Source organism: Phaenicophaeus curvirostris, chromosome 22 (assembly GCF_032191515.1).
Source record: "Phaenicophaeus curvirostris isolate KB17595 chromosome 22, BPBGC_Pcur_1.0, whole genome shotgun sequence".
In the NCBI taxonomy this organism is placed as follows: domain Eukaryota; kingdom Metazoa; phylum Chordata; class Aves; order Cuculiformes; family Cuculidae; genus Phaenicophaeus; species Phaenicophaeus curvirostris.
The window spans coordinates 7,806,523-7,834,082 of record NC_091413.1 but is presented as its reverse complement, the minus strand read 5'-3'; the positions used below and the strand labels follow the sequence as shown (position 1 = coordinate 7,834,082).

The window sequence follows — 27,560 nt, the reverse complement described above, 5'->3', positions numbered from 1 at the left end:
TGTATGTGTTATTTGAGTGCTCCCAAATGCAGGAATCATAGAATCATTTGGTTGTAAAGACCCTGGAGATCATTGAGACCAACTGCCTCTGTCCACCACTGAACCATCCCTGAGCACCTCATCTCCCCGGCTTTCAAACCCCTCCAGGGATGGAGACTCCACCACCGCACGAGACGGCCTGAGCCAGAGAACCCTTTCCATGGAGGAATTTTTCCCACTGTCCAATCTGAATCTGCTCTGGTGCAGATGATGGTGCAGAGAGGCCATTTCCTCTCGTCCCATCACTGTCCCTTGGGAGCAGAGCCCAGCACCCACCTCACCACAACCTCCTCGCCAGGAGCTGCACAGAGCAATGAGGTCTCCCCTCAGCCTCCTCTTCTCCACGATAAACCCCCCCAGATCCCTCAGCTGCTCCCACAACCCCAGTTCTTCAGACCCTTCCCAGCTCCATTTCCTTTTCTGGATGCACTCCAGCCCCTCCAGGTCCTTCTTGTGGTGAGGGGCCAGAACTGACCCCAGGATTCGAGGAGCGACCTCCCCAGTGCCGAGTCCAGAGGGAGAAGAACCTCCCTGGACCTGCTGATCATGCCATTTCTGATCCAAGCCAAGATGCCATCGGCCTTCTTGGCCACCTGGGCCACTTCTGGGTCGTGTTCAGCTGCTGTCACCCAGCACCCCTAGGTCCTTCTCCTCCAGGCAGCTTCCCAGCCGCTTTCCCCCAAGCCTGGAGCTGCTCAGGGTTGTTGTGACCCAGGTGCAGGACCCGGCCCTTGGCCCTGTTGAACCTCATCCCACTGGTCTCAGCCGATGGATCCCACCTGTCCCGCGCCCTCTGCAGAGCCTCCTTGCCCTCAAGATCAACCCTTCCTCCCAGCTTGGTGTCATCTACGAACTTACTAAGCATACACTCCATCCCTTCTCCCAGATTAAAGGAGCGAGGGGCATTGCCAGGGGTGCAGCACTCAGTGCAATCCCCAGCCCTCTCCATCCCACCCTGGCTCCTGCCTCCCATTATTCTTGCAGCAATTTAATTGCTTTCCTCTTTTAACTGCTCCTTTCAAGGCAGGTTTCTCATTCCAAATCTCAGATGAGCCTGTCTTCAGAGCGGTCCTGCCTGTGCAGCTCAAAGCAATTCCTCCTTTGCTCCTTTCCCCCTCGGGCTCCCAGGCTGCTTGTTATGATGATAATTATTATTATAAATTTACTTCTATTTTTTTTCCACCCACAGATTGCAAGGAGAGGGAGGAGAATCCAGGAGGAATCAAACTGCCTTGATTAAAGGCAACGGGGGGGAAGATGATGGGCAACGAAGACAGTAACTGGCTTTGCTTGGATCTCCGTGGGAAGAATGGGTCATAGAGACTGGAAAAGCCCTTTAAGCTCATCCAATCCAACCCCAGAGCAGTGGTGGCTGCCCCATCCCTGGAGGGGTTCAAGGCCAGGTTGGATGGGGCTTGGAGCCCCTGATCCAGTGGGACGTGTCCCTGCCACGGGTGGAACTGGATGGACTTTGAGGTCCCTTCCAACCCAAACCATTCCCTGATCTTAAGGTCATAGTCCTTTGGCTGCACAAGTGGTCTGGGAGCTTCAAGCCCCAGTGTTGTGCAGCCGAGATGGAGAGAAAACTTAATCAGAAAAGGCTTTAAGGGCAAAGAAAGAAAAACCCAGCAAGAAAAATTTGATGGCTAATTAGAAAAATATTCTGAAATTGGTGCAGGGTGGATAATCTTCACTCCCCAGCAGCAGGAGCCACGCCGTCCCATTTCAAGGTTGAGCGGTTGGGAATATCAATCTGATAATTGTAATGCTACAAATGAAAATCAAATTGAAGCCAGTTAGAGAAGCACATTATAAATTGATTTAGTCCTCAGACATGATTCTACCTCCCCAGGCCCGGGTTTCTCCGCTGCAGCTGGAGAGCGCTCTGGGTACCAGAGATGCAGGTGATGGGCGCATCCTTCTGCCCATTTTCCCTCCAGCCCCACATCTTTTCCAGGGGGAAAAAGGCATTTTAGGGCTTCCTAGTGATTTTTTGAGGACACGTTATCCTCAAAATGTTATGTTATTATCAATGCAAGAGAATTAAATCATTTGTATAAACCCAAACCAGTTACAAAATACTGCAAGGAAACACACTGATTCCTGTAGGATTTATTTCCACACTCCCCATATTCCCTTTTTCCTCCGGAAACCACACGTACTCGGCTCCCAAAACCAGGGGATTTTTGTACCAAATATCCTGAATTCACAGTCAAAAAACCTGCTGTTTCAGCAAAGCCCCCTGTTTTCGGCGCAGCCAGCACCCGCTGAGTGCTCCCACCACTATTTCTGCAGCTCCAAGTGCCCCAATATATACAGATTCCTTCTTTATACAGGTAATAATATACATCATATTTATATATATATATTTATATAGAGAGAGATATTCACACACAGACACACAGACGCCTTCAGCCAAAGAGCCAGCACCTCCAAAGCCCGCACGGAGGTTGCCATCCACGTTGTTAAAAACCCCATCTTCCCATGCACAAAGTTGGTTTTGGGGAAAGGGGAGAAAAAAGCTCATTTTTCAGTTTATTCCTCCTTAAAAAAAAAATAAAGGGTGATGCACCCAGTGCAGGGCCACCCCCGGCAGCTTTCGGGTGGCTGTTTGAGGTAGGTGCCAGGTGGATGGGGGGTCCCAGGGTGCTATAGCATCAACGGGACCTGCCAGATGAGCAGGGTGCTGTCGGCATTGCCACCGCGGCACGGCGATTCGGCGTGGAAGTTACGGTAACCTCGGCCTCCCGAAACGATGGCCACCGAGGAGATCTCCTTGCGAGGGGTGTCCCGGGCACAAGGGCGGCTCCGCACCCAGACGTCGGGATCATCGGCCATCTCGTAGATGGAACCATCCTCTTCGGTGTGTGCCGGCGTGCCGCCAACCGGCACTTCCCGCACCGACAGCAGCTGCCCAGGGAGGTGTGAGGTGGAGCGGAGGCGGTATTGCAATAAAATCCCTTTTTTCCTCATTTCCCGAGGTGGGGGACCATCCAGTTCCAATGGTTTCTCTTCCTCACCCTCCTCTTCCTCCTCCTGGTCGCCCTTTAGCACGTCAGGTGCCAGGGTGCTCAAGGCAACTGCTAAAAACTCCACGGGGCCACTATGCCCGTTGAGGGACACCATGCCTTTTCCTGCCAAAACAAGAGGGTTCTTGCTAAAAACGAGCCCCAGACAAAAGGTTTTGCTGAAAACAAGCCCAAAAATAAGATGACGTGCACCCAGAGAGGGGTTTTGGGGCTGCTCACCAGTGATTTTGGGGATGCCCTCCAAACGAGGCACAGGCAGCAGCACGATGATGCCCTGGTCGGTGCCCACCCAGAGCGAACCTTGGCAGATGAGGAGGCTGGTGACTCGGACGTGTTTATGACCTGCAAGAGGTGGGGGAAAAAAAGAAGGTAAGGGCTGATTTCACAGTGGCATCTTCCCAGGTAACCTACCACCGGTGGCTTTTTCATGGGGAGCACCCTCCAGAGCCCTCTAAAACCCAAGCAGCATCTTTGCACGAAGGCCTCCATGGCAGGGAGAGCGCTACAAATATAAATAAATAAAAAGAGGAGCCAAAAAAAAAAAAAAAAAGTGAGACTTCTAATGGCAAATGAATATTTTATTGCCAGGACTTAGTGCTGCTCAGCGTCAGACTCGGCGAAGCAATATATCTGTGAAGATGCAACTCCCGGTTTCTCCAGGAGGACTTTATTAATGACCTGTCGAGTTAAAAAGGATGAGGGAGCGCAAGTTCAAAAACGCATTAATATCCAACACTCACTCGCCCAGGAAGAAAAGGAAGTGATAAATATTGTAACATACCCTAAAAAAAAAGGAAGAGACTTACACGAGTATCGGCCTTATAACTAATTACGCAATTATGTCGCTCCGTAGTTGGAACAAGGCAGGAGACAACCTTGCAAGCCTGGGGTGGCTGAGCCAGACGAGCGAACACGGCTGTGAAGTGGTGCTGGATACTCAGCCGAGGAAAGCAGGGTGCTTGGGGCAACGGCGGTGGGGTGCAGGCATGGGGGGGAAGACGGGCACAAGGATAGAATCATAGAATCACCAGGTTGGAAAAGACCCACCGGATCATCGAGTCCAACCATTCCCATCAATCACTAACCCATGTCCCTCAGCACCTCATCCACCCGTCCCTTAAACCCCTCCAGGGAAGGGGACTCAACCCCCTCCCTGGGCAGCCTCTGACAGTGACCAATGACCCTTTCTGTGAAAAATTCTTTCCTGATGTACAGCCTGAACCTTCTCTGGTGGAGCTTGAGGCCATTCCCTCTCATCCTGTCCCCTGTCCCTTGGGAGAAGAGCCCAGCTCCCTCCTCTCCACGACCTCCTTTCAGGCAGTTGGAGAGAGCAATGAGGTCTCCCCTCAGCCTCCTCTTCTCCAGGATAAACACCCCCAGCTCTCTCAGACGCTCCTCTTGTTCTCCAGCCCCCTTCCCCAGCTTTGTTGCTCTTCTCTGGACTCGCTCCAGAGCCTCAACATCCTTCTTGTGGTGAGGGGCCCAGAACTGACCCCAGGATTCGAGGAGCGGTCTCACCAGTGCCGAGTCCAGAGGGAGAAGAACCTCCCTGGACCTGCTGGCCACGCCGTTTCTGATCCAAGCCAAGATGCCATTGGCCTTCTTGGCCACCTGGGCCACTGCTGGCTCATGGTCAGTTGCTGTCACGAACACCCCCAGGTCCTTCTCCTCCAGGCACTTTACAGCCAGACTTCTCCTAGTCTGTAGCTGCTCAGGGGTTTTGTGCCCCAAGTGCAGAACCCGGCATTTGGCCTTGTTAAACCTCATCCCATTGGTCTCAGCCCCGCGGTCCAGCCTTTTCAGATCCCTTTGGAGCCTCCCGACCCTCCAGCAGATCCACACTTCCACCCAGCTTAGTGTCATCCGCAAACTTGCTAAGGGTGCACTTGAGGCCTTCATCCAGGTCATTGATAAAGACATTGAACAGGGCTACAAGATGGGCTACAAGGATGCACATGAGGATGAAGGTGAGCACAAACATTGAGCTGCGAAGACGTGTGCAGGGGGATGAAGGTGAGCACACGGATGGGCTGCAAGGATGTTTGCAGGGGGTGAAGATAGGCATGAGGATGGGGCACATGTGGGGATGAAGATGGGTGCAAGGATGGGGCACAAGGATGCACACACATGTGTGGAGATAGGTGCAAGGATAAGGTGGCTCATGCATGGGGATGAAGACAGGCACGGGGACGAAGAGAGCTGGGCTCTTCTCCCAAGTGACAGGGGACAGGACGAGAGGGAATGGCCTCAAGCTCCACCAGGGGAGGTTCAGGCTGGACATCAGGAAAAAATATTTCTCAGCGAGGGTCACTGGGCACTGGCAGAGGCTGCCCAGGGAGGGGGTTGAGTCCCCTTCCCTGGAGGGGTTTAAGGGATGGGTGGACGAGGGGCTGAGGGACATGGGTTAGTGATGGATGGGAATGGTTGGAATCAATCACAGAATGATGATCCAGTGGGTCCTTTCCAACCTAGAGATTCTATGAAGATGTGCACAAGGATGCACATAGGTGCAGACTGGGATGCATGGATGCACGCAGGTGCAAGGACAAGGTGCAAGAACGCAAGCACAGGGATGTGGATGAAGGCACCGAGCAAAGACAAGGTGCATGGATGGACAGGTGCCAAGATTGGCACAAGGATGGGGTGCACAGATGCAAGACAGGATGCAGGGGTGCAAGAATGAAGAGAGTGCATACACACACATGTGCGTGGGGGGAGCGCACGGATAAGGTAGATGCACAGGAGCAGAGATGCAAAGATGGGATGCACAGCTGCGTGCACAGGTTCACAGATGCCACCAGCTCCACCTCCACAGTCAATGAGGTCCAAGCTCAAACCTTTATGCTATTAACGCAATAAATTCCTTCTATAGTTTCTCTGCAAACCAGCACAGCCATAAAGCAAAGCAAAACGTCTACAGGGTGATGCCCCAACTTACTTATTAATTGCAATTAAGAGCCAGCAAAGAGAGGAGCTCACCTGGCAGGACAAAGGTGGTCCTCGTGGCAATGTTGATCTCCTGCAGATGCTCCAGTGTCTCGGTGTGGAAGAGGCGGATGGAGGAGCCTGAGGAGAAGGCCATCCAGACCCCGCTTCCCGCTTTGATCATGTGCGTGACGCTGGCCTCTGTGTCTGGGTGGGCCTCGAAGGTTTGCTGCCCAACAGGGAATGACAAGAGGGAAATTAAAAGGGTCGCTCCCTCAAATCACCCGAGCTCTCTCCAGGAGCTGTAAAGCTGCACAAGGAGGAGACCAGAGTGACCTTGAGGTCCCAGCTGTCCTCATCACCTCTAGCTTAGACAGAAGACACTGAAACCAATCCATCACCAAATCATCTTGGTTTTTTGGATAACATAGTCCTTTCCCACCCTTCCAGGCCATTTTCCTTCTCTAAGAAGCCGATTTACCAGACCAGGTGCATCTGCAAAACCCATCCCGAGATGGGACAAGACCTTCCTGCTTCTTTCCTACCCCAAAACTCAGCAGTTAAAGGATCAGGGACTCCACAGAAAAGCTCCTTGGGCACCACAGACCAATTTATCTGCTTCCCAAGCCCTGCACCAGAGCATTTCCCTATCAGACACAGGATGCAGGCTGCAGAAAAAACACCTTTTTGCATCAAAAATCACCCCTGCTGCAGATTTCCCAAAACCAAAACCATCGAGAAATTAAATCACTGGGAGAGAAACCTTAATGCAGCAACTTCACCATCATTTCTCCCATGGCTTTGAAACCTTATTTTACTTCAAAATTTGATTTATATAAAAGAAAAGAGGAGCAGTTATTGATCCCCTTCCTGGAGAGGAGCATCCTCCCAAAAAGCTTGCATAAATGGAGGGCAGATGAAGACTTCTAGGTGATCTCCTCCTTATTCCCCACCCCACATGGGATTTATTCCCCAATTCCCAAGTTGCCAGTCCCATCCAGGCAGTTCCAGGCCCCTGTCACACAGCTCACCACCAAATATCATTTATTCCATCCCCCGATATCCCACCCCCTATTTTTTCCCTCCCTCATCACTTTTTCTTCTGCAAAAATTCCCACTCGGCTCCTGTCATAAATAAAATTGGAGACTGAAAACGAATCCAGTCCCTGATGCATTATTCATTCTCGGCACCGCCGTTAGGCTGGATTTACAACAGCTAATACATGCAAACTAGGTTTGGGCACTAAATGTGAAAATTAAATGTGGTAGAAAGGTATTTTTTTTGAAAAAAAAAAGAAAAAAAGAACTATTCGGTATTCCCTGTTTATGCAGCTGTGGGAAATGTCTGTGCATACTCCTCCTGGGACCTGATAGGGGAGGGAAAGGACCCAAAAGTGAGAAAAGGCAGCAAAAAGCAGAGATAAAAGGTGGTTTGGGGCATTGCCCAGGCAGGGATGTGCCCATGCCCGTGCATCCTTTGGGGTTCAAACCAGTGTGACCCACCTAAAGCCACCACTGCATCCCCCGAAGATGCAGCAGGGGGTCCCAGTGATGCTCCCTACCTGGGCACAGAGGCTGCTGGCACCCAGGATGATCGAAATCTGACAGCCAATATATGCAAACTAAGTTTGGGCATTAAATATGAAAATTAAATGTGGGAGAAAAGTGGGTTTTTTAAGAAAATACAGCTATTTGGCATCCTCTGTTTATGCAGCTGTGGGAGATGTTTCTGCATCATCCTCCTGTGACCTGATACAGGAGGGAAGGGACCCAAAAGTGATGAAAGGCAGCAAAAAGCAGCAATAAAAAGTGCCTTGAGCATTGTGCAGGCAGGGAGATGCCCGTGCATGTGCGTCCTTTGGGGCTCAGACCAGGGTGACCCCCTAAAGTCACCGCTGCGCTCCCTGCAAATGCTGCAGGGGGCCCCGGTGATGCTCCCTACCTGGGCACAGAGGCTGCTGGCACCCAGGACAATGGATTAACAACAGCCTATACACGCAATATAAGTTTAGGCATTAAATGTGAAAATTAAATGTGGTAGAAAGATGGGGAGTTTTGGAGAAAAGAAAGGAACTATTCAACATTCCTTGTTTATGCAGCTGTGGGAGATGTCTCTGCATCCTCATCCTGTGAGGCAGTATCAGAGGAAAGGGACCCCAAAGTGATGAAAGGCAGCAAAAAGCAGGAATAAAAGGTGGTTTGGGGTGTTGCCCAGGCAGGGATGTGCCTGTGCGTCCTTCGGGGTTCAAACCACTGTGACCCACCTAAAGCCACTGTCACATCCTCCCCCGTGGATGTAAGCAGGGGGTACTGGAAATGCTCCCTACCTGGGCTTGGAGGTTGGTGGCATCCAGGACAGTGACCTGGTTGGCACAGCTGGCCCAGAGGGTCTCATCCAGCGTCAGGAGGGCTCGGACGGGGCCGGTACCCACAGCCAGGAGGGTGGGCTGCTCCCCTGGTGCCCACAGACCCCCTGCAGCAGAGACATCAGGATAAGGTGGGGGGAGGGGGCAAGAAGATGCTCAGCACGAAAACCTTATCTTTTCTAGTTAAAATCACCCCAAATAGTTCCTGGGCTCAGCTGCAAACTCCTCATGTCCCCAGTATCACCCAGGATGCCTCCAAGCATCTTAACGCCCCAACCAGAAGGACGAGGAGAGCTCAACCCCCCCGAGCTTCACCCCCATCAACGCCCCTTTGCTCCCGCACAAACAGCTTTTTAGCAGCACATAACTGGCCACCTGCGACACTTGGGCATGTTTCTTGCTGAAAAAGCAAAAAAATACAATTTTTAAATTGTTTTTAAATGTATTTGCTCTTGAAGCAACACTCCAGAGCCGATCTGGAGGGTCTCTGTGAACAGCATCCAATCTGGATTGGGATGAATTCCCCACCAGCAGCGGCTGAGCAGCTTCAATTGGTAATTGCTCCCTTTTTTCTTATTTCCAACACCATTTTATTAAAAAAACCCATAATATCTGAGGGATAAAAGAGCCCTTTGGGTGCCCAGACCTCTGCTCCCATCACCTGGGGTTTGCAACCGAGCTGCTTTTCAGCAAAACCTAATTTTCCACATAAAACCGAGTTATTTTGGGAAAGCTTTTTCCTTCCAAAAAGATGGAGATAAGATTCAAAAGCTCACCCCCCAGCAGCTTGCTACCTTCAATGTGCACTTATTTAATTGAAATTAAATCAAAGCCACTTAATTAATGGGCTTGTGTCGTTGCTAAAAGATGGGAAAGGGGATGCGCTGTGCCCTAAAATTTGATTTAAATGGCTTTGCTGGCTGCGGGCTGGCCTGGGTGCTGCTCGCTGAGGTTCTCAGAGCAGAAAAAGAGGTTTTGTTCAAAAATAGGCCAATGCAAGGCATTATTTGAGGCTCTTTCCTACCCTCTAGCGAGGAAATGGAGGTATTTAACAGCCAAGATGAGGAGTCCCCAGCGGGGAAGGCTCTCAGCCAGCTGCAGCCTTGCCCTCAGCTGCACCCAGGGAGCATAAACCCCAAAATCAAGCTAATAAAGGAGGGAGCTCTTGTGTGAATCAGGTTTGGAGGAGATCAGCTTGGTCTACAGCATCAAAAAGGTGATTTTTTGAAGCCAAACGCTCTAAGGGGTCTCTTGTGCATCCCAACAGGGGTTGGGCTCAATGACCCCCGTGGATCCCTTCAAGGTCAGGGCATTGATTCAATGATTCTTCTCACATTCCTCAAGCACGACCACCCTCCAAACTGTGGTATCAACTTCTCATCAGGATCGCTTTCCACGTTTTCCCCAAACCGAGCCCCTCTAGCATTCATCCTGACAATGCAAACCAGCACTTTCCCCTCCAGCCTCCCCCGGCTGCAAAGGTCGGGATGAAATAATAGAGAAAAAAACTAATAAATGGTGCTTTTATCACCATTTTTAGCAGCTAGAATAGCCCGCTGGCTTGGAGAACCTCCTGCTTGCTGCATTTCGGGGTGTCCCACCAAAAAGCTGATCCGAAAGCACGCACGGGGCTGTCCTCACCGTTGCTCCTGGGGTAGGCGGCCACGGTCCCATCCTGCAACCCCGCAAACAGGTACTCGGGGCTGTGCTTCAAGGAGAGGACAGGCTGCATGCCCGGGCTTTTGCAGGTCAACAAGCACTGCGTCCCCGTGTCCACACTGCCGTAGACCACGATGCTACGGAGGAGATGGGGAAGAATTCGCTGGTCTTCAACCTTCGGTACTGGTGGTTGCACCAAAGGATGGATGCAGAAGACGCGGACTCACCTGCCATCCTGCAAGCCCAAGCACACGGTGGGATGTGGGGTCGTGGGGGGCTGTTCGGTGGTTGGTCGTGGTTCCTGAGTGCCTGCTGGATCCCCCTCGCCTGCCTCAGGGATGTACTCCATGCACAACACTGGCGAAGGCACTGGGAAGGACTTCACCGTCCGTGGCACGGCGCGGTTGAGGGAGAAGATCTCCACCTGCCCCCCTGCGCCCTCCTGTCCCCCGCCAACCTGCAGGAACCAGAAAACGGGTGTTAACACCAACCATGAGCACTCAAGAAGGGGTTTGCAGCCAGACGGACCCAAACCCAGCAGGCTTGGCCCCATTTCAGGGTTGCTTTACTCACCCAGAGGTAGCCCTGAGGCAGCGAGGTGCTGATGGCGGAGAAGCCCAGTAGCGAGGACTGCACGGGGTTGTGCACCGCGGCACCAAGCTGGAAGAAAGACCAGGGTATAGGGGGGCCATAACACCCCCCAGTTACCCCAACACACGCAGGGTATCAGTGAATGCCCCAAAATTTGAGGCAAAAGCCAAAGCCCAGGTGGGTCTCTTCCAACCTGGTGATTCTATGATTCATATTTTCAATTTTCCAGGTTGGATTGCATCGATGGCACTTCAGGACATGGTTTAGCAGGCATGATGGTGTTGGGCTCACAGTTGGACTTGATGTTAGAGGTCTTTCCAACCTTAATTATTCCACGATTCTATGATTTTCTGCCTTTGCAACGAATCTGGCCAACCCATCCAGCCCGTCCACTATGGGATTTGTGTCTTTATTCCCCCCAGAAAGGTGGATGTAAAGGGGAAGGAGGGACAAGGGGGATGGAGAAGAAGTTGGCCCTCACTCTTACCTGCAGATCGAGTGCCTTGGAGGAGAAGGCAGGCATGTGGCAGGAGAGGATGGGGCACCAGAAAGGAGCTTTGCTCTTCTTGTCTTCATCGGGACAGAGCCAGCCCGGCTGGTTCTCCTCCCCTGTGGCGAGCAGAGGAGATCAAGGACGGCTGAGACATCCCCCATCTCAGCCCCTCCCTAATGAGACCCCAAAATCAGTAATTTGAGGTGTAGGGCTTTAATCTCCAACCCCAAACCACCATCCTCAGTGCAGCAGGGGGATATCTCACCCCGTTCCTCCAGCAGCACCAATCAAGGACCTCAAGAAGCAGCAAAAACATCCCTAAACCCAAACGATTCACATCGAAAGGAGGTGGGGGGAAATACATCCTAATGTGTTTCTTCACATTAGGCTTTAATGTGTTTTCATTTCTGACTCGCGGATACAGGATTATCCCCTAGGCACCCCAGATTAGAAAAAAATATAAACTGTTCAAAACAAGAGAATCAAAAATTGTTGCAGCCCCAGGGGAATCCGAGCACTCAAATAGGATTTCAAGTGATTTTATTTTATTTCCTTCTTCCATTAAACTTTCTTTTTTTTTTTTTTTTGCTGCAGCAGCTGGTGGAGCTCAATGGGAACTGGGGAAGGGAAATGGCAGGAAGAGTGGCTCCTCCCCTGTTTATTCATCCCCTTTCACATAAAATGGGTCAGTCTCAACATCGTTGGGACAGAAGCCAACAGAAATCCATCACCACACGACACCAACCTGGAGATGCCACCCAAGAGCAACAAAACATAAAGCATTTCATAATAAAATGGGTTGGGGTGGAAGGGACCTCAAAGGCATCCAGCCCCACCCCTGCCATGGGCAGAGACACCTCCCACTGGATCAGGGTCTCTAAGCCCCATCCAACCTGGCCTTGAACCCCTCCAGGGATGGGGCAGCCACCCCTGCTCTGGGCAACCTGGGCCAGGGCCTCCCCACCCTCACAGCAAAACATTTCTCCCTAAGATCTCACCTCGATCTCCCCTCTTTCAGCTCAAAACCATTCCCCTCATCCTCTCCCTGCCCTCCCTGATCCAGAGCCCCTCCCCAGCTTTCCTGGAGCCCCTTTCAGCCCTGGAAGCTGCTCTAAGGTCTCACTGGAGCCTTCCCTTCTCCAGGCTGAACAACCCCCACTCTCTCAGCCTGTCCTCATATGGGAGGTGCTTCAGCCCTCGCATCATCTCCGTGGCCTCCTCTGGCCTCACTCCAACAGATCCATGTCCTTCCTGCGCTGAGGACTCCAGAACTGAAGCCAAAATTACCAGTTCCCATCACTTTTAGCTTGTAAGCCCCCAAAACATTCTGCATCACCTTGGCCTGAATGTTTTCCCTGCTCTGCTTCACATTGGGATGTTCAGGGCAAAGCCAGCCCCCCACTTCTGTTCCCAAATTTGGCTTTTCAAAGCAAGGGTGATGTGCGCAACACACCACGGGGCTACTCACGCAGTCCGATCTTGGCCAGGTGCAGGCGGTTCACCCAGGAGATCTTGCTCAGGGGGTTCGGAGTGATGAAGACCACCATGACACTGATGGGGCGACCAGACCTACATAGGAAAAGCATCAGCAGGTTGCCCTTCAGACTCTTTCTCCTCCTCCCCAGGGTAGGAAGAAGCCTAGTCATGATCTGCAAACTCACTTGTCTGGCTTCCCAGGCAGTAGGAGACGGAGGCGGCACTTGTTGGCGGAGTGGATCTCCTCCTCTTTCACCTTCATCATCCTCTGCAGGGCCAAGCACCAGTCCTGAGCCACTGTCATGTTCAGGTTCTGGAGGAAAAGTCATAAACCATGGAAGCGCCTCCAAAACAAGCCTGAATCATTCCCAAATTTCATCTGCAGGGCACTGGAGGATAAGGTGTCCAACAGTCCTTGAGGAACCGCAAAGTGCCCAAGGCTGGTTCTACCCAAATGATGCGTGTGACCACGCTTTGGCATGTCGGTACCTGGTAGGTGCCATGCAAGGTGCTGATGAGAAGTGTGATCTGCTCCACCACCGCCAGGTCCTTCTGCAGGTCCTGCAGCTCCTGGAAGAGCCGCGGTGGCCCCAGGTAGACTTTATCTTGAGTGGAGAAATGGAGAAACACAGTCCATGGAGGACGCTCCATCCCACCACACCGAAACAAGCCCAACAGGGAATCAAGGGGTAGGTGCTCACTGTGCGAAGCCTGCCCAGTTGGCGCATGCTTTTTGGCACCAGCGTTGTGAATGATGACGTTGTCCTTGTCGTAGGCGCTGCTCTCCTGCCCCACCTCCACCACCTGGACCTGCGGGAGGGCCGTGCTCCACTTCACCACGTATTTAGGACCCAGGGGCACCAGGCTGCTAATCTCCAGCTGGCCTCTGCCGGGGGAAGAGGCAAAAAAATAGATGTCAATACATCAGCAGGCACCATGACTCACCTTGAAGCCCTAAGAAAATGTCACTTTGCAAGCTGAGCCCCATTTGCAACCCCACACCGTGCACTGGAGCATGCCTGCACCCCCAAACACGGGGCACGCAACCACAGCAGACCACGCTTAGCACCTACCCTGGGTTCACCGGCCTGGAAGAGGGGAAAAATGATGAATAAAGAGGTGTTATGGGGTGGTCAAGGAGGGTTTTCTCCCCTTTACACCATCAACCTCCACCAACTCCCGACCTGAGGTCCCAGCAGGTTCCTGGACCCCACTCCAGCCCATAAACCCCAAAGCACCAGGGGATGAAGGGTTTGCATGGAGGCAGGACAAAAGTACGGGGCAAAGCAACCCTAAACCAAGTGGTTTCCCCCTCTAAAACAAGGTGAGGTGGGGTTAAAAGCCCTTGGGGTAGAGCCAGCACAACCCACTCATCCCAAAATTGAGGTGGGGAAGGGGGCAGGTAAACTTGTCAATGCTTTGCAAGGTGATTTGGGGGTCTGGGGGCACCAGCACGTACTTGAAGTTGATGTTGGCACAGACCAGCATGTCGTTGAGGAGGAAAACCTTCCGTTCCTTCGACTTGATGAGCTGCCCCCGGTCGCCGTACACCGTCTCTGTCAGCGTCTCACAGAGCAGGAGCTGCCGCTGCCCCGAGGTCAGCAGCTGTGGAAGGGACGGAGCTCAGCCTGGGGGCTCTTGCAAACCTCTTACCCCAAACTTTGTGTTGTTTTTCCTTTATTGCAAGGATTTTCCTCCAGCCAGGACCACATACGGCCCCAGGTTTTGCAGAGACAGCCACGGCTACACAATGTAAAACCCCTCCATGCCCTATACGTCCAACCACCAAGACAGCAGAGCCCTGAGGGACCACGAAGGGCTTCTGCAGCCCCTCTTGGGTCTCTCTTCATCCCTCGGCCCTAAATCCTGATGCCAGGGCTGAGCTGGTGGGTGCCCCACTGCAGTTTCTGCCGCCACAACCATCTCCAACCCAGGATGTGTTGCAAGAGCTTCATTAAGGGTTTTTTTTGGCCACCAACAGTTGCAAAATCAGGCAGATGAGACAGCAGCTCATTCTTGCTTTTTCCTGGAGGGGGGTTTCCTCGTGCCAGCCTCAAGATTTGCTTTTGCTCAACATTCTTTCAGAGAAAAACAGAGATCCTGGCTTCCTGAAGCCCCAAACACTGAGAGGAACATGGAAACCGCAACACACAACAACCAGCTCCATCAGGAGAATGAGGAGGGGAGGCTGAAGGACCCACCTTGTTAAGGCTGCTGCGGTCACTGATGCTCTTGCTAAGCTGCTGGATTTCGGCGACTTGGTCAGCCAAGCGCTTCTGCTCATTGAGCTTCTCTGCCAACGTCTCCAGCTCAGTGAGGGCCAGCTGGAGGGACAAGCGGTCCGCGTGGCCCTTCGGGGTGTTTTTCAGCATGTCCTGGCGTGGGAGAAAGGATGAGGGACAAAAGCCACCCCCAAAAAAAGTCCTGTTGGGGATGCCATGATGTACACTTTAGGTACCTCTGAAATCAAAGCTTAGAAGATGACCATCAGAATGGTTCCAAAAGCTGACAACCCCAAAAACTGTTCCCTTCCTAAACCCTTTCCCTCAGCATCCAGGATGCAAAAAATAGGGTGCAAAGCAAGGTAAATGCAGGCACCCCTCACCCGTACCTGCAAGAGCAGGATGAACTGGGGGAACCTCTGGATAGGCTTCACCATTAGCCCGTAGAGTGTGACCCGGTCGGTGCTGGCCATCTGCCTCTTCTGCATGGGAACAAAAAGAAGCCAAAAGAGAGGATTTTTCACCCATAATGGTGACCAGCAGCACCCCACACCCCTCTTTGGATCCTGCTGACCTTGAGGAAGTCGAGGAAGGCTGGTTTGGTGAGACAAGCCTTCTTGATGAGAGACATGGCAGTGGTGAAGTTGTTGACGTAGTCGCTGTAGACGTCCAGCACCATCGACTTGGAGAACTGGGGAGAGGGCAGGGGGAGAGCCATGATGGCATGGGACTCCCCCAAAAGGGTGCAGTGGCAAAGCATGGGGAGCTCATCTATTTTTGGAGGGATGCTGAGGATGCTGGTGGTTCCCCAGGTTGGGGCTGCATCACATTCTCCAGCCCCCGCTGCTATCCATGAATCATAGAATCACCAGGTTGGAAGAGACCCACCGGATCACCAAGTCCCACCATTCCTATCAAACACTAAACCATGTCCCTCAGCACCTCATCCACCCATCCCTTAAACCCCTCCAGGGAAGGGGACTCAACCCCCTCCCTGGGCAGCCTCTGACAGTGCCCAATGACTCTTCCCGGGAAAAATTTTTTCCTGATGTCCAGCCTGAACCTCCCCTGGCGGAGCTTGAGGCCATTCCCTCTCATCCTGTCCCCTGTCACTTGGGAGAAGAGCCCAGCTCCCTCCTCTCCACAATCTCCTTTCAGGGAGTTGGAGAGAGCAATGAGGTTTCCCCTCAGCCTCCTCTTCTCCAGGCTAAACGCCCCCAGCTCTCTCAGCCGCTCCTCATAAGGGGGGGTCCAGGCAGAGGTTTGGCAGCATCCTCCTGAGTTTTCCTCCTACCGAGGCCACAAAGAGGTCCCCAATCTTCTCTGCAGAGTCCCACTCGGCCACGCGGGAGGCAAGGGCGATCTGGAACATGGAGTGGCACTGCAGGATCTCCTTCAGGCGAAAAAACACCACTTGGCACTTCCTAGCGCTCAGCACTTTTGGCTCCATCTCCATCAGTGGGTTCCTGTAATCCTGTGGGAGAGACGCCAGCTCATCAGCATCCCTGCATCTGTGTTTCTCCCTACTCCAAACCCTCCAAAAAAGGGAGCTCCCACCTGCAGGATGCGTTTCAAGGAGTCCACGTAGCTCCGCTCGCTCTGCACGATGGAGCCCAGGATGTGCCGCCGTACCACCTGCAACCATGCTGGGGTTCAGCCCTGGTCCCCCATCACCCCAAAAAGCAGGACTGGGGGTGGCAACAGAGGCACCAAAGCGCTGCAGAAGCGCTGATGCAGCAGCATCACTTTCTGCTGACTCGCCCTTTCCCCAGTTCCTCAATCACGGGACCACGGGGAAGCCGTGTCCTCCTCCAAACCCTCCCCGAACCCCCAAATCCACTCCACACCGACCTGCTGTGGGCTCAGCCCCTCGGGCATGGGGCCCAGCTCTGGGGGTGGGTGCTTCATGTCGGAGACTGTGACCTCCAGGAAACCGGTGTCCTCCTCCTCCGAGTCCCCTACAGGGAAACAAAACCAATCAAATGCCAAAAATACCCAACTTTAGAGGTTTGGGTTCTAAAGAAGAGTCCATAGCCCTCTCGGATGCTTGGCTGGGAATGAGTTTGGATTCAGAGCTGCAAGTGGAGATGGACCTCAGTGTCCTCCCAGCACCGCGTGTCCATCCTCGAGCCCCGGCCACTGTCACCGGACACCAACATGAGTCAGGCTGCAAGCAGGGACCGAGCCAGGTCCCTGTGGGAAGGGACAAAAAGGTGTCCCCATCCCCCCAAAGCCACCCTGGTTAGAGGAAAAGGCCCTCATCCTCACTCCAAGGGTGGGTGCCAGCAGGGAAAACAGGGGGAAAAGGAGCCAAAAGCAGCAACGCAAAGGAAAATGGGGAGGGCGAGAAGCCAGCGCCTGCCAGCCGGCGCGACAATCCCTTACCCGAGGCCGAAGCAGCTGAGGAGGAGGAGAGTGAGCGAGCCAAGACAGCGTCGCCATGCAAGGACGGCCGCTTCTTCCACATGGCCGCAACGCCCCGCTACGGCCACCCCGCTTCATCCCCGTCACCTATAAATAGCCAGTAACGGGGAGGACCGGCCGGGCTGAAGGGGAGGGCGCTGGCGGCTCTGTGACCTTTTTCCTTCCCTAATTTTGGCAGGGAGGATCGCTGCCCTTGGCTGCTGGCTCCGCGAGCTCCTTCTCCCCAGCTCCATGTCCCGGGGATGGAATGGGATGCTCTGCACCATCCTGGGGATGCGGCTGGGGATGCTCCGCACCGTCCCCACCACGCGGAGCTCCCCAGCATCCTAACGCTCACACCATGGGCATCCCAAAAGCATTTAAGCTCCCACCCAGCAAGGCTAAGCCATGTCAGGAGCATGCAGAAAAGCTGGGATACACACACGCCAGATCCCCCAGACAGCCCTGGCCAAGGCACGAGGCCGCCCGCTGGGATCCTACCTCCCCCATGATGCTCCAGGGAGACCCTCGAGCTCCAGCGGGCAGGCGGCTGCTTTTCCGCCTCCACCGCCCTCCTCCTCCACTTCCCATCCCCTACACGACAGTGGGAGAGTTAGGAAAACACCCTAAAAATCCACTTTTAGGGGGCAGATCCTGCTCTGTGTCAAAGGGAGGGTGCCCCATGGGGGCTGGCATGGTAGGGGGCAGAGTCCCCATAGGGACACTTGGAGCAACAAGCGAGCGGGCTTGCACGAGGATGCAAACAGTGGAAAAAATCAAATAGGAGCTTAAAACACAGAAAACAGATCAGAAATAAAGAAAAGCTGAAAGCCATAAGGATACATAATGTTTTTTGTAGAAAATACCCTCAAAATGAGTGATTTTTTGGCACTCAAAAACAAGGCAAGGATTCTTCTGCTTACCTGGCACTTCTTTCCGGTGCAGGAACGTCACCTTCCTCATCACTGCAATCTTGGTCTTCTCCAAACCATCCTTGGTGCCACTTTTGGCTGCTTTCATCAGCTGGGTCATCTGGGCAAGGGGGATGAGAGCAAGCGAGAGGTTCAAAGCAGCACTGGGACCTCATTTTTGGTCCATACGCAGCAGTGCCATCCCCTAGGGGACATCCCCTCTGAGCATCATCCCCTATTTCTGGTCTGGATGCAGCAGTGCCATCCCCTTGGGGATATCCAAGCATCAATCCTGTTTTCCCACACAGCCCAATGGAGAGGAAGAGGAGGCACAGGGCTGAGGAAGAAGGATGCTCCAGAAACTCCTCCCTCTGCAGGGACAAGGCCGCGTGCAAGCAGGCAAAGCAGCAGCATGCAGCGAAAGCAAAGAGGAGAGAGGGAAGGGAGGTGCAAACGCATCAATCCCATCCTCGTGATCAGGAGTTTATGTGCAAGAGAGCAAAGGGTGAGCGGGTGTTGGCTTTTCACACCTCAAATCACAGTGATTTTAAGCCCAAGCTGACATCAGCATCACCTTCCCAGCCCAAACCAGCCATAAAGTACCAGCCTGGAAGGTTTGCAACTGGGAAAGACTTTGCAATAAGGTTGTACGCCTCCCAAGTCTTCTCCCCACCTGATTTCCACCCTGTATCAGGGAGAAAAACCTTCTCAGATCCATCTATCCCGCGGGTGACCTTGCTTCATCCAAACGCCCCTTTAAAAACCACCCAAAAGCAAATGGTTTGGGCAGCTGGAGGACAGGGAGCTGCAAGACAGATGGACATGAGACGCAGCTTTGCAGCGCTTAACTTTTTTTCTCTTTTGGGGGATAAAATGGGATGAATTCAGGCTGGACACACTCCAGGAAGGATTTCCCTCTCCCCCCATTCTGGGATGTTTTGGGGACAAGGGATGGAGGAGGAACAGTACCTTCCAATCGTACTTCTGCTTCAGCTCCTGCATGTCTCTCCCCCCAACTCTTAAAGCCAGGATGTCCCTCTTAGTCCTGGCGTATCTCTCCTTTAGTCTATTCAGGTCTGGAGAAAGCTGAGCCCCAAGCAAACCAGGCAGGAGGAGGAGGAGGCAGAGGAGGCGAGAGAAGGCAGAGAAGAGATCCAGGTAAGCGGCCAAAAACAAAAAGAGGAGAAATCATCCCAAAGCAGCACGGTACAGGCGGCATCTCCCCAAAATCTGACGTTGCTCGAGCAAGGAAGGCAACAAGCGTGGGGAAAAGCAGCAGCCATGCTCCAGCAGTGCCAAAATGCAAAAGTAAAAGAGGGGAAAAAAGAAATGAATCCCTTGAAGTTTCATGCTAGCTTTGCACCAGGCGACCCCGAGAACCGCAGCATCCTCTGCTTCGCTGTCCGCAGGAGCAGCCAGGCTTGAGGCTCCGGTGCCTTTATACAAGCAAACCCAGGGGAAAAAAAAAAAAAAAGATAATAATAATAAAAAACAATCAATCCAAGTGTTACCTTGGGCTGGAAGGATGCCCGCTGCTTGGCTGGCTCAGCCTCCGGCTTGGTTTCCTCGCCTGAATCCTCGCTGTAGCTCTCAAACTCACTGGAGCTCCAGCCCAAGTCCTCGCTGGCCCGTGGTCCCTCACCACGCTGCACCTCCTCGTAGATCAGGCTGCGCTCCGACCCTGGGCCTGGCAAGCAAGATCCAACTCCTTTTCCTTCCAGAAAGACAACTCCCCCTCTCCAGGGACCCACAGGAGATGTCCTGCATCCTCGAGATCCTGCATCCCCTCTGGGAACACATCTGCCTTCATCCCTCCCAAATCCCAGCAGTTTTCCCAGCACAATCCCCCTCCACATCCTCTTCCAGGAGGATTTTCTCCTCTCAGCGTGCCTTGGTTTGCCCACCTGGAAAATGGGCTCAAGGTCCCCGGAGAACCGGGTGGGGCGGGCTGATCCCTACCGTTCTGCTCAGCATCGAGGGCTTCGCAGGGGACATCATCATAGATCACATCATCCTCCACCGCTGGAAACTCAAAGCGCTCACCTTTGGGGAACAAATCCCCCCCAGGGGACCCAGGTCAGGACCCAAGGATCAAACCAGGATGGAGAAATCCTACCCAAGCCTTGGCAGGGATGTTTTTCCCAGCCTTTTAACCCACCGCTGCAGATGCTTTCCCTCTTCCAGGTCCGGACACCGACGCGGGGGTCTCCACCAGCCTCCCCATTGCTCACTCCCACTGGCAACCTGCGGGAAAGGGGGTCAGTGAGCACCCTGGGCTGCAAATCCCCCAGGATTGGGTGCAAATCCCCCAGGATTGAGTGCACCCAGACCCCTCAACCCTCCCATCACCCCCCATCCTATTTCAGGCGTCCAACTAGCATAGATTAATGCCTGCCCCATGCCTCCTCCTCCCCCCAGCACATCTGCTTCTTCATGGATTTGGGGAGACCCAGGTTTTAGGGCCACCATTCCCACAAGACCGCAAAAAAGCTTTTTTAGCCTCAGACTGCGCACTGCTTGAGGGCAGGAGGATGCGCTGACACTAGGAGCATGGGGAGAGGGAACCCATCCCCAGTGAGGGTCCTTCCTCTCTCGCTGCACCCCATGCAGTCTTCACCAGTGGGGACAATCGCCCCTTGCAGCCCAGTTTGCATCTTTTCCCTCCAAAATCTCCAGGCAGGGGAAACACCAGCCCCTTTCAGACACCCATCCCAGGGGGTTTGCTCAGCCCAGGGCCAGAAGAAGCCCCCACCATCTGATTAAACCCAGCCTCCATGGTACCCAGAGCCCCCACAGACCCTGAGGGCACACCCCAAACCCCTGAGGCTCTCCTGCTTGCAGCACCTTTTGCCAGCAATGAGGAGAAGCTGGGGAAACTGAGGCACAGTGCCAGGCTGCAACATGGCAAATGGGGAGGGACACAAACTGCAAAGATGTTTTCTCCCTTTCAAGGCACTCAAATCACCCCAAAATCCCCCACGTACCCTTGCTGGGTCTCCGGTACCAGCCCATCTGCAGAGAGAAAAGAGAAATGGCATTGGCACCCAGCCTTGCAGTGATGCCACCCGAAGGTGGGGACATCGAGGACCCCCTGCCCATCCTCCTCACCACCACCAGAGCTGGCAGCCCGATGCCTGCGAGGGGGTGCCCTGAGGACTGCTTCACCACTCGGCTCAACCGCGGAGTCTTCTTCCTCCTCCTCCTCCTCTTCTTCCTCGCTGTCCTCAAAGTCAAAGGCTTCGCCGACATCATCCTCCCCGTGGGGCAAGGGGCTGGGGGTGTCCAGGGGGAGGTGGTCACCTGTGAGCAGAAATCATGTCATTTGGTGTCCCCCTGCAGTGCTGCTGCACCCCGGGATGGAGGGGTGAGACAGCCAGGGATGAGGGACGTGGGGGAGACGGCCAGGGATGCGGGACATGGGGGCACACGGCCAGGGATGCGGGGGAGACAGAAAAGAGCATCGTTCCCCAGAAACCGTGAGATGCTCTTTGTGTTTTCATGACCCCAAGAAGCTCCAGAGATGCACAGGATGCCCCCAGACGTTGCATCTCCCCTTTCTGCAAAAGGCTGGGTGTCATCCCCCCCAAAAAAAACCCCAGCTTCACAGGTTGACACAGTACCTACTGCGGGGCGGGGAGGCAGCTCAGAGGAAGCCATGGCACGGGGGCTGGAGTGCTCCACCTGGGCCCTTCCCTGAGGTTTTCCTGCAGGAGAGGAGAAGAAACAGATTGAGAGAGGAGATCAGCCCCTAGATCCATCCCTGAGAGAGGGAAGAATGCAGGGAGACCCCAGGTGTGATGGATCCAGCTCTGGCTGCTGCAAAACCTTGCAAGGAAGAAGAAAAGCTGTTCCCAGGTCCCTTTTGCACAACAAATCCAGCTCATGTACGGGAAATCCACCTTGTGTGCGGCACATTTATCCCGTGCACAGCAAATCCAGCCCCGAGCATCAGGCTTGAAGGTCTTGGAGCACGGGAAGCGCCAAGCATCCTCCTTGCAATCGATGGCTCATCCGCTCAAGTAATCAGAGACGCCCGGCACGACGCCCTGAAAGGTCGCCAAGAGGAAGAGGAAGGACAGAGCAGGGACCCCCAGGCTCAAGGGACGACGCAGAGGAGAGAAACGACACCTGAGAGGCTGCAAAGAGCAAAACGGGGCCAAACTCTGCTAATTCGGACCTGCTGGAAGCAGCAACCCGTGCACAATGGATGTCACCACCTTGCTCCTAAGAGACAAAACTCCTCCAGTGATCATTTCTCCCTCCCCAAAACCCTCATTTCCCCAAGGAGGTGGATATAGGGGATGCACAGACCCAGGATGATCCCAAAAAAACAGGATGCATTTATTCCCCTTGTACCAAACCCCCTGTGAGCTGCAGCGCAGCACAGATGCAATCGCTCTATGTGCATTTGCAGCAACTCATGCAGCTCCAGGGCCACAAATGGACACAGAGAGAGGTCTAGAGCACAACAGGTGGGAGCTGAAGCCTAGGACCAGGTCCCAAATGTGCCTTCATGCCTGGAAAACAAGCTATAAACCCCTTGCAATCACAGCACATGCACAAGGTGATGCTGCAAGCCCAAAATGCTCAGCAGCCTCAACCCTGTCCTGCAGCAACTCACCAACCAAAGCATCCAGCTAAAACCCATCCAACCCTTCCCCAGCCATAAAAGTGAAATAAACCTCCACTTCCCCTCCTTGACCTGTGTTACCACTGCAAATATCCTCTTCCAGCCACTTGTGCAACAAGGCTGTTCCTTCCATAAACACATCAATCGGCATTTATTTGGGAGAAGGTTCCAGGAACACTTATTTGTTCTCCTTGAACTCTCTTCCTGGCCCTCAAAACAGAAAGCACTTGGCAGCCGAGGCTGTCTCCGACGTCACCTCATCTGCTCCTCACCTGCACGGGAGCAGGCAAGTCTCTTCTCTCCCCCTTTCACAAGCTCCGGGTTCCACCCCTATGGATGCGATGACAACCAAGCCCTAAGTCCACAATAAACCAGCCCACCAGGAGATGTGACAGAGACAAGGACCATGAGGAAAAAAAGCCAAACAACCATATCCTGCAGTGATGCCTCCAAAAAAAAAAAAACACAAACAAGTTAAAAAGCATAAAACCTGGGAAAAATAAACCCAGTAGAGATGTTCTATAGAATCACAGGATGGTTTGGGTTGGAAGAGACCTCAAAGTCATCCAGTCCCACCCCTGCCACAGGCAGGGACACCTCCCCCTGGATCAGGGGCTCCAAGCCCCATGCAACCTGGCCTTGAACCCCTCCAGGGATGGGGCAGCCACCCCTGCTCTGGGCAACCTGGGCCAGGGCCTCCCCACCCTCACAGCAAAACATTTCTCCCTAAGATCTCATCTCAATCTCCCCTCTTTCAGCTCAAAACCATTCTCCTCATCCTCTCCCTGCCCTCCCTGATCCAGAGCCCCTCCCCAGCTTTCCTGGAGCCCCTTTCAGCACTGGAAGCTGCTCTAAGGCCTCCCCAGGGCCTTCTCTTCTCCAAGCTCAACAACCCCAGCTCTCAGCCTGGTCTCAGAGGTTCTCCAGCTCTCAGATCATCTCCATGGCCTCCTCAGGACCTGTTCCAACAGCTCCATCTCATGTTGGGGATTCAAGAACTGGACACAGGGCTCCAGGTGGATCTCCCCAGAGCGGAGCAGAATCCCCTCCCTCCCTGCTGCTCCCACAGCTCTGGATGCAGCCCAGGATACAGTTTATCCAGAAACCTCTTCCCTTACTGGCTGGCTTTACCCTTCCAGCAACCTGATGGCTCCTGCATTCGGAGAGGGAAGCAGGAAAACAACACACAGCCAGGCCCTGCGACTCAGTCCCGATTTTATCCCCCCAGCGGGGCAGGAGAAGGTCACTTCCCATTTTGACAGTTGACATAAGCTCCAATCGGCCCCGTTTGTCCTGGGTATTTTTCCAGCTGTGAGCACGAGGAGAATTACCAGCTCTCCAAAACAACCCACCATGACCTTTAATTTGGCCTCGCCGAGCTGAAAAAGGAGTTATTTTACATCATTTTCCATAGCAAAACTCCTATCAGGGTAGGAGCATCCCAGTAGAAAAATGCATCCAGAAGCAAATTCATAGAATCACAGAATCACCAGGTTAGAAGAGACCCACCGGATCATCGAGTCCAACCATCCCCATCAATCACTAACCCATGTCCCTCAGCACCTCGTCCACCCGTCCCTTAAACATCTCCAGGGAAGGGGACTCAACCCCCTCCCTGGGCAGCCTCTGACAGGGACCAATGACCCTTTCTGTGAAGAATTTTTTCCTAATGTCCAGCCTGAACCTCCCCTGGTGGAGCTTGAGGCCATTCCCTCTCGTCCTGTCCCCTGTCACTTGGGAGAAGAGCCCAGCTCCCTCTTCTCCACATCATCCCAAGGGATAAGGAAAAATCCAGTGGGAATGAGCTGCCCCTGCAGGGAGATGCCTCCAAACCAGACATGAACAGCAAAAAAAAAAGGGATATTGAATAATCCAAGAAGGATGTAGGGATGTGTTGTAATCCAAGAGAGATGTAGGGATACGACAGCATCCTCGGAAACGTGGATTCAAAGCCTGCAGGAGCTGCTGGGTCCTCAACCCCGGCACCAGCAAATGGGGCAGCATCACAGTTCAGCCCCGTCTCCCTTTCAACCAGGGAGGAAAAAATAAATAGAGCTCGATATAAATAAAGGCAGAGAAGCAGGGCCATCTGCTAACGCCAGCCCGATCCTTTGCCTCACAAGCTGGCAGCTACGGGGCTTGATTGGGGTTATTTTTAGCCGCCGCGCAGGAGCGACAGGTCCCAGCTGGCAGGGACGGCTGCCAGCCCCGAGGGACCCATCCCTGCTCCCTGCATCATCCCCCCATCCTACCTCTTTTTTGCTTAAATATAAGGTTTTGCAAGGAAAAATCCACACTCTTGCAGTAGGGATGCAGCAAGGATTTCTCCAGGGAGTCCCTGCTGCTACCTTCTGCATCCTCGCCACGTTAATCCCTCCTTATAATTAACCCCGGCACTATTTATAAGGGATGGGGGGTAAGAAATAAGTATGAGCTTTGGTCTCCCAAGAGTTTCCTTCAATTCCTTCTCAATTCCCACAGATTCGTATCCCAACCGCAGGTTTGAGGCTTATTCCACCACCTGGATGATTTCCCACCATCACCTTGACCAATAAATTGAATTAATTCAGCTTATTTCCAGCACGTGAGGTACCAGGACGAGCAGCACAGTCCCTGGAGGGACGATTCCTCCCCCAAATCTCAGGCCTGTAAAATGATAATTCTTAAAAATCAGCAAATATTTGCTGCAGGGTAAGGTTTTATTCCCCAGTTCTAATTGGGTTTGTGCAGCACATTACCGGTGTTTTGAGGGCAGAGCGGTTTCTATCCCAGTTTTCCAAGGAATTAATTGTAGAGATTTGAAGGCATCAGTACAGGAATGAAGATTCTGAGGAACAAAAATAATCCTGAGGCTTCCAGATTTCCCTAAACAGGGTGTTTTGATGCAGTTGTGGTTGGTGGAGGCAGCAATAACAGGCAGCAGGAATGAAATGGTAGCAAAAAGATGCATTCAAAAAAAAAAAAATATCAAAAAAGGGGGTTTCCCAGAAAAAAAAAAGCAAAAAGAAGAGGTTTCCCCCCTGAAAAAAAAAAAAAATCAAGATTCAAGGCAGTTTTATGATTAAATCTTAAATAAACTCTTGCCAAAATGCATCATCTTGTAAAGAAGGCTCTTCCTGAACACGTTGTTTCCCCTTTTCACCTGGAAACGGCTCCTCCGGACAAATATCCTGCCAAGATTCTGCTTAAAAACCCAAGACCTGGAAAACTGCTGCCGTTTTCCTTTTTATTTTCCTTTTCATCACTGATGAACCGGAAAAAAATCCAACCCTTGTCCAGCTCATGCCATGCGAAGTGCAAATGCAGAGGAAAAGAGGGGAAAAATAGGTAAAAAAACCCAGAATTATAGCACTTAAATTTAAAATATCTATATTATTACACAAATGTTCCTTGCAGAGACCTAAAAAGTGACAAAAAAACCTTATTTATCACCAAAAACCTCCCCATTTCCATGAATATCCCAATCTCCCCTACTCAATGCTTTGCAAAACAATTCAAAGTTCACTTGTGAAACTACGCCAGGAGAAATTTGAATAGAGAAGAATTTGCATTAGAAATAACAAGGAAAAAAAAAAGGCAGAAAAACTGGGAGTCTTTCCCCTATTTTGTGTTTCCAGCTCAAAATTCCCAACAATTTTAGGGTGTGCTTCATTGCAAAGCTCCAAACTAAAACCTCTCCCACCCTTTACAAGGCATAAAATCACTTTATAAGTGATTTTTCCACCTTATTTTGGTTGAAAAGCAACCCAAAAGTCATCTATCAGGTGGCGACACTGATGAATTAGAGTTCACTCTCTAATATTCTTAATTTCTCTCCCTGTTTCACAAGCACCTATTTACAGCACCCCATAAAATACTGGTTTTCCACCCCTTGGATGCACAGCTTCACTAGTTTGGGGGCCAAACCTGCTTTTGGCAACCTGGCATCTCACTAAAACATATTATAATAAGAAAAAAACCAATAAATTCGTGCAAACAGAGGGGAAAAAAACCATTGCAGCGACCTTTGCAACATGCACGCAATGCAACCCTGTATCCCCAAGGCAACCAACGTTCAAAAACGTCATTAAAAACATCATTACCCCTATTTGCTGTCAAAATCATCCATGGCGAAGCACCCAAACCCCTCCTAAAATTGCATTTTCTCACAGGTGCTGCAAACCCCAGCTGGGAAAAGCCAAGAGGGATTTGCAGCCGTCCCAGAGTCTGGAAGGAAACAGGGTGGAAAAGCCTAGGAATGGGCGCAGAATTCAGCTGGGAGCAGCGATGCCCGCCTCCTCCCTCCTTGTCGCCGTTTCTTTTTGCTTCTCTATCTAAAAGCAATTAAAAATAGATAAAATTGAGCTAACAAAGCCGCGATCGCCGGCAGCAGCGGGGAGCGAAGGGATGACCTCCTCCCCCGGACAGAGGATGCGACAGCCTATAGATATGTCATTTATATACACACATATATATATTTTATGTACATATATTATATTTATATATTTTTATATATCTATAAGGATTTAGGGGCAAGGAGGGGCAGGGAGATGGGGTTTGCTGACCTGGGAAGGCCGCGTCTCCTCCGGCTTTGTATCCGCATCGGCCGAGTGGGTCCCCAGCAGGGAGGCGAAGGTGGAAACCAGCCCCTAACGCCCTGGGATTCGATGCTGGCACCCCCCCAAGTGGGAACCCCTGGGTGGGGGCAGCCTGCTGGCACCCCCAGGCCCCTCCAGCACCCCCAGATCCCGGCGGCCGAGGGCTCGCGCCGCGGTCCAGCGGCTGCACCGAGGGATGCCGGGATTTTGGGCAGCATCTCCCCCCTCCTCCTCCTCCT

At 52.7% G+C, this 27,560-nt stretch overlaps 1 protein-coding gene across 6 annotated transcripts; it reads right to left on the bottom strand.

The window, feature by feature from the left end:
• Window positions 1-2,145: 2,145 nt before the first annotated feature.
• Window positions 2,146-27,560, bottom strand: ARHGEF10L (Rho guanine nucleotide exchange factor 10 like). Of its 6 annotated transcripts, none has more exons than XM_069874445.1 (28): window positions 27,289-27,560; window positions 21,735-21,818; window positions 21,223-21,414; window positions 21,099-21,126; window positions 20,273-20,358; window positions 20,074-20,157; window positions 19,626-19,801; window positions 18,127-18,235; window positions 16,652-16,758; window positions 16,358-16,435; window positions 16,095-16,274; window positions 15,375-15,491; window positions 15,190-15,282; window positions 14,780-14,953; window positions 14,038-14,183; window positions 13,652-13,666; window positions 13,280-13,464; window positions 13,068-13,183; window positions 12,764-12,891; window positions 12,571-12,671; window positions 11,097-11,218; window positions 10,592-10,678; window positions 10,246-10,475; window positions 10,001-10,155; window positions 8,321-8,466; window positions 6,048-6,222; window positions 3,288-3,410; window positions 2,146-3,173 (listed from the first exon to the last, which is right to left on the bottom strand). In XM_069874445.1, exons 2-28 carry the CDS (start codon window positions 21,769-21,771, stop codon window positions 2,689-2,691), a joined length of 3,675 nt encoding a protein of 1,224 aa, XP_069730546.1. In that variant the 5' UTR covers window positions 21,772-21,818; window positions 27,289-27,560; the 3' UTR covers window positions 2,146-2,688. The 6 variants fall into 6 exon arrangements, with proteins under 6 accessions (XP_069730546.1, XP_069730544.1, XP_069730545.1 ...); XM_069874443.1 differs by lacking the exon at window positions 27,289-27,560 and adding an exon at window positions 19,084-19,200; XM_069874444.1 differs by lacking the exons at window positions 13,652-13,666; window positions 27,289-27,560 and adding an exon at window positions 19,084-19,200.

Excerpts from the sequence above, each read along its gene's own strand:
- ARHGEF10L (XM_069874443.1), bottom strand. The coding sequence starts at position 21,771 with ATGGCTTCCTCTGAGCTGCCTCCCCGCCCCGCAGTAG. Across the intron at positions 11,219-12,570 it reads CCTGGCCAAGATCGGACTGC|GGGAGGAGAACCAGCCGGGC; the intron begins GTGAGTAGCCCC and ends TGCTCGCCACAG. Across the intron at positions 3,411-6,047 it reads GACCACCTTTGTCCTGCCAG|GTCATAAACACGTCCGAGTC; the intron begins GTGAGCTCCTCT and ends CACCTCTTGCAG.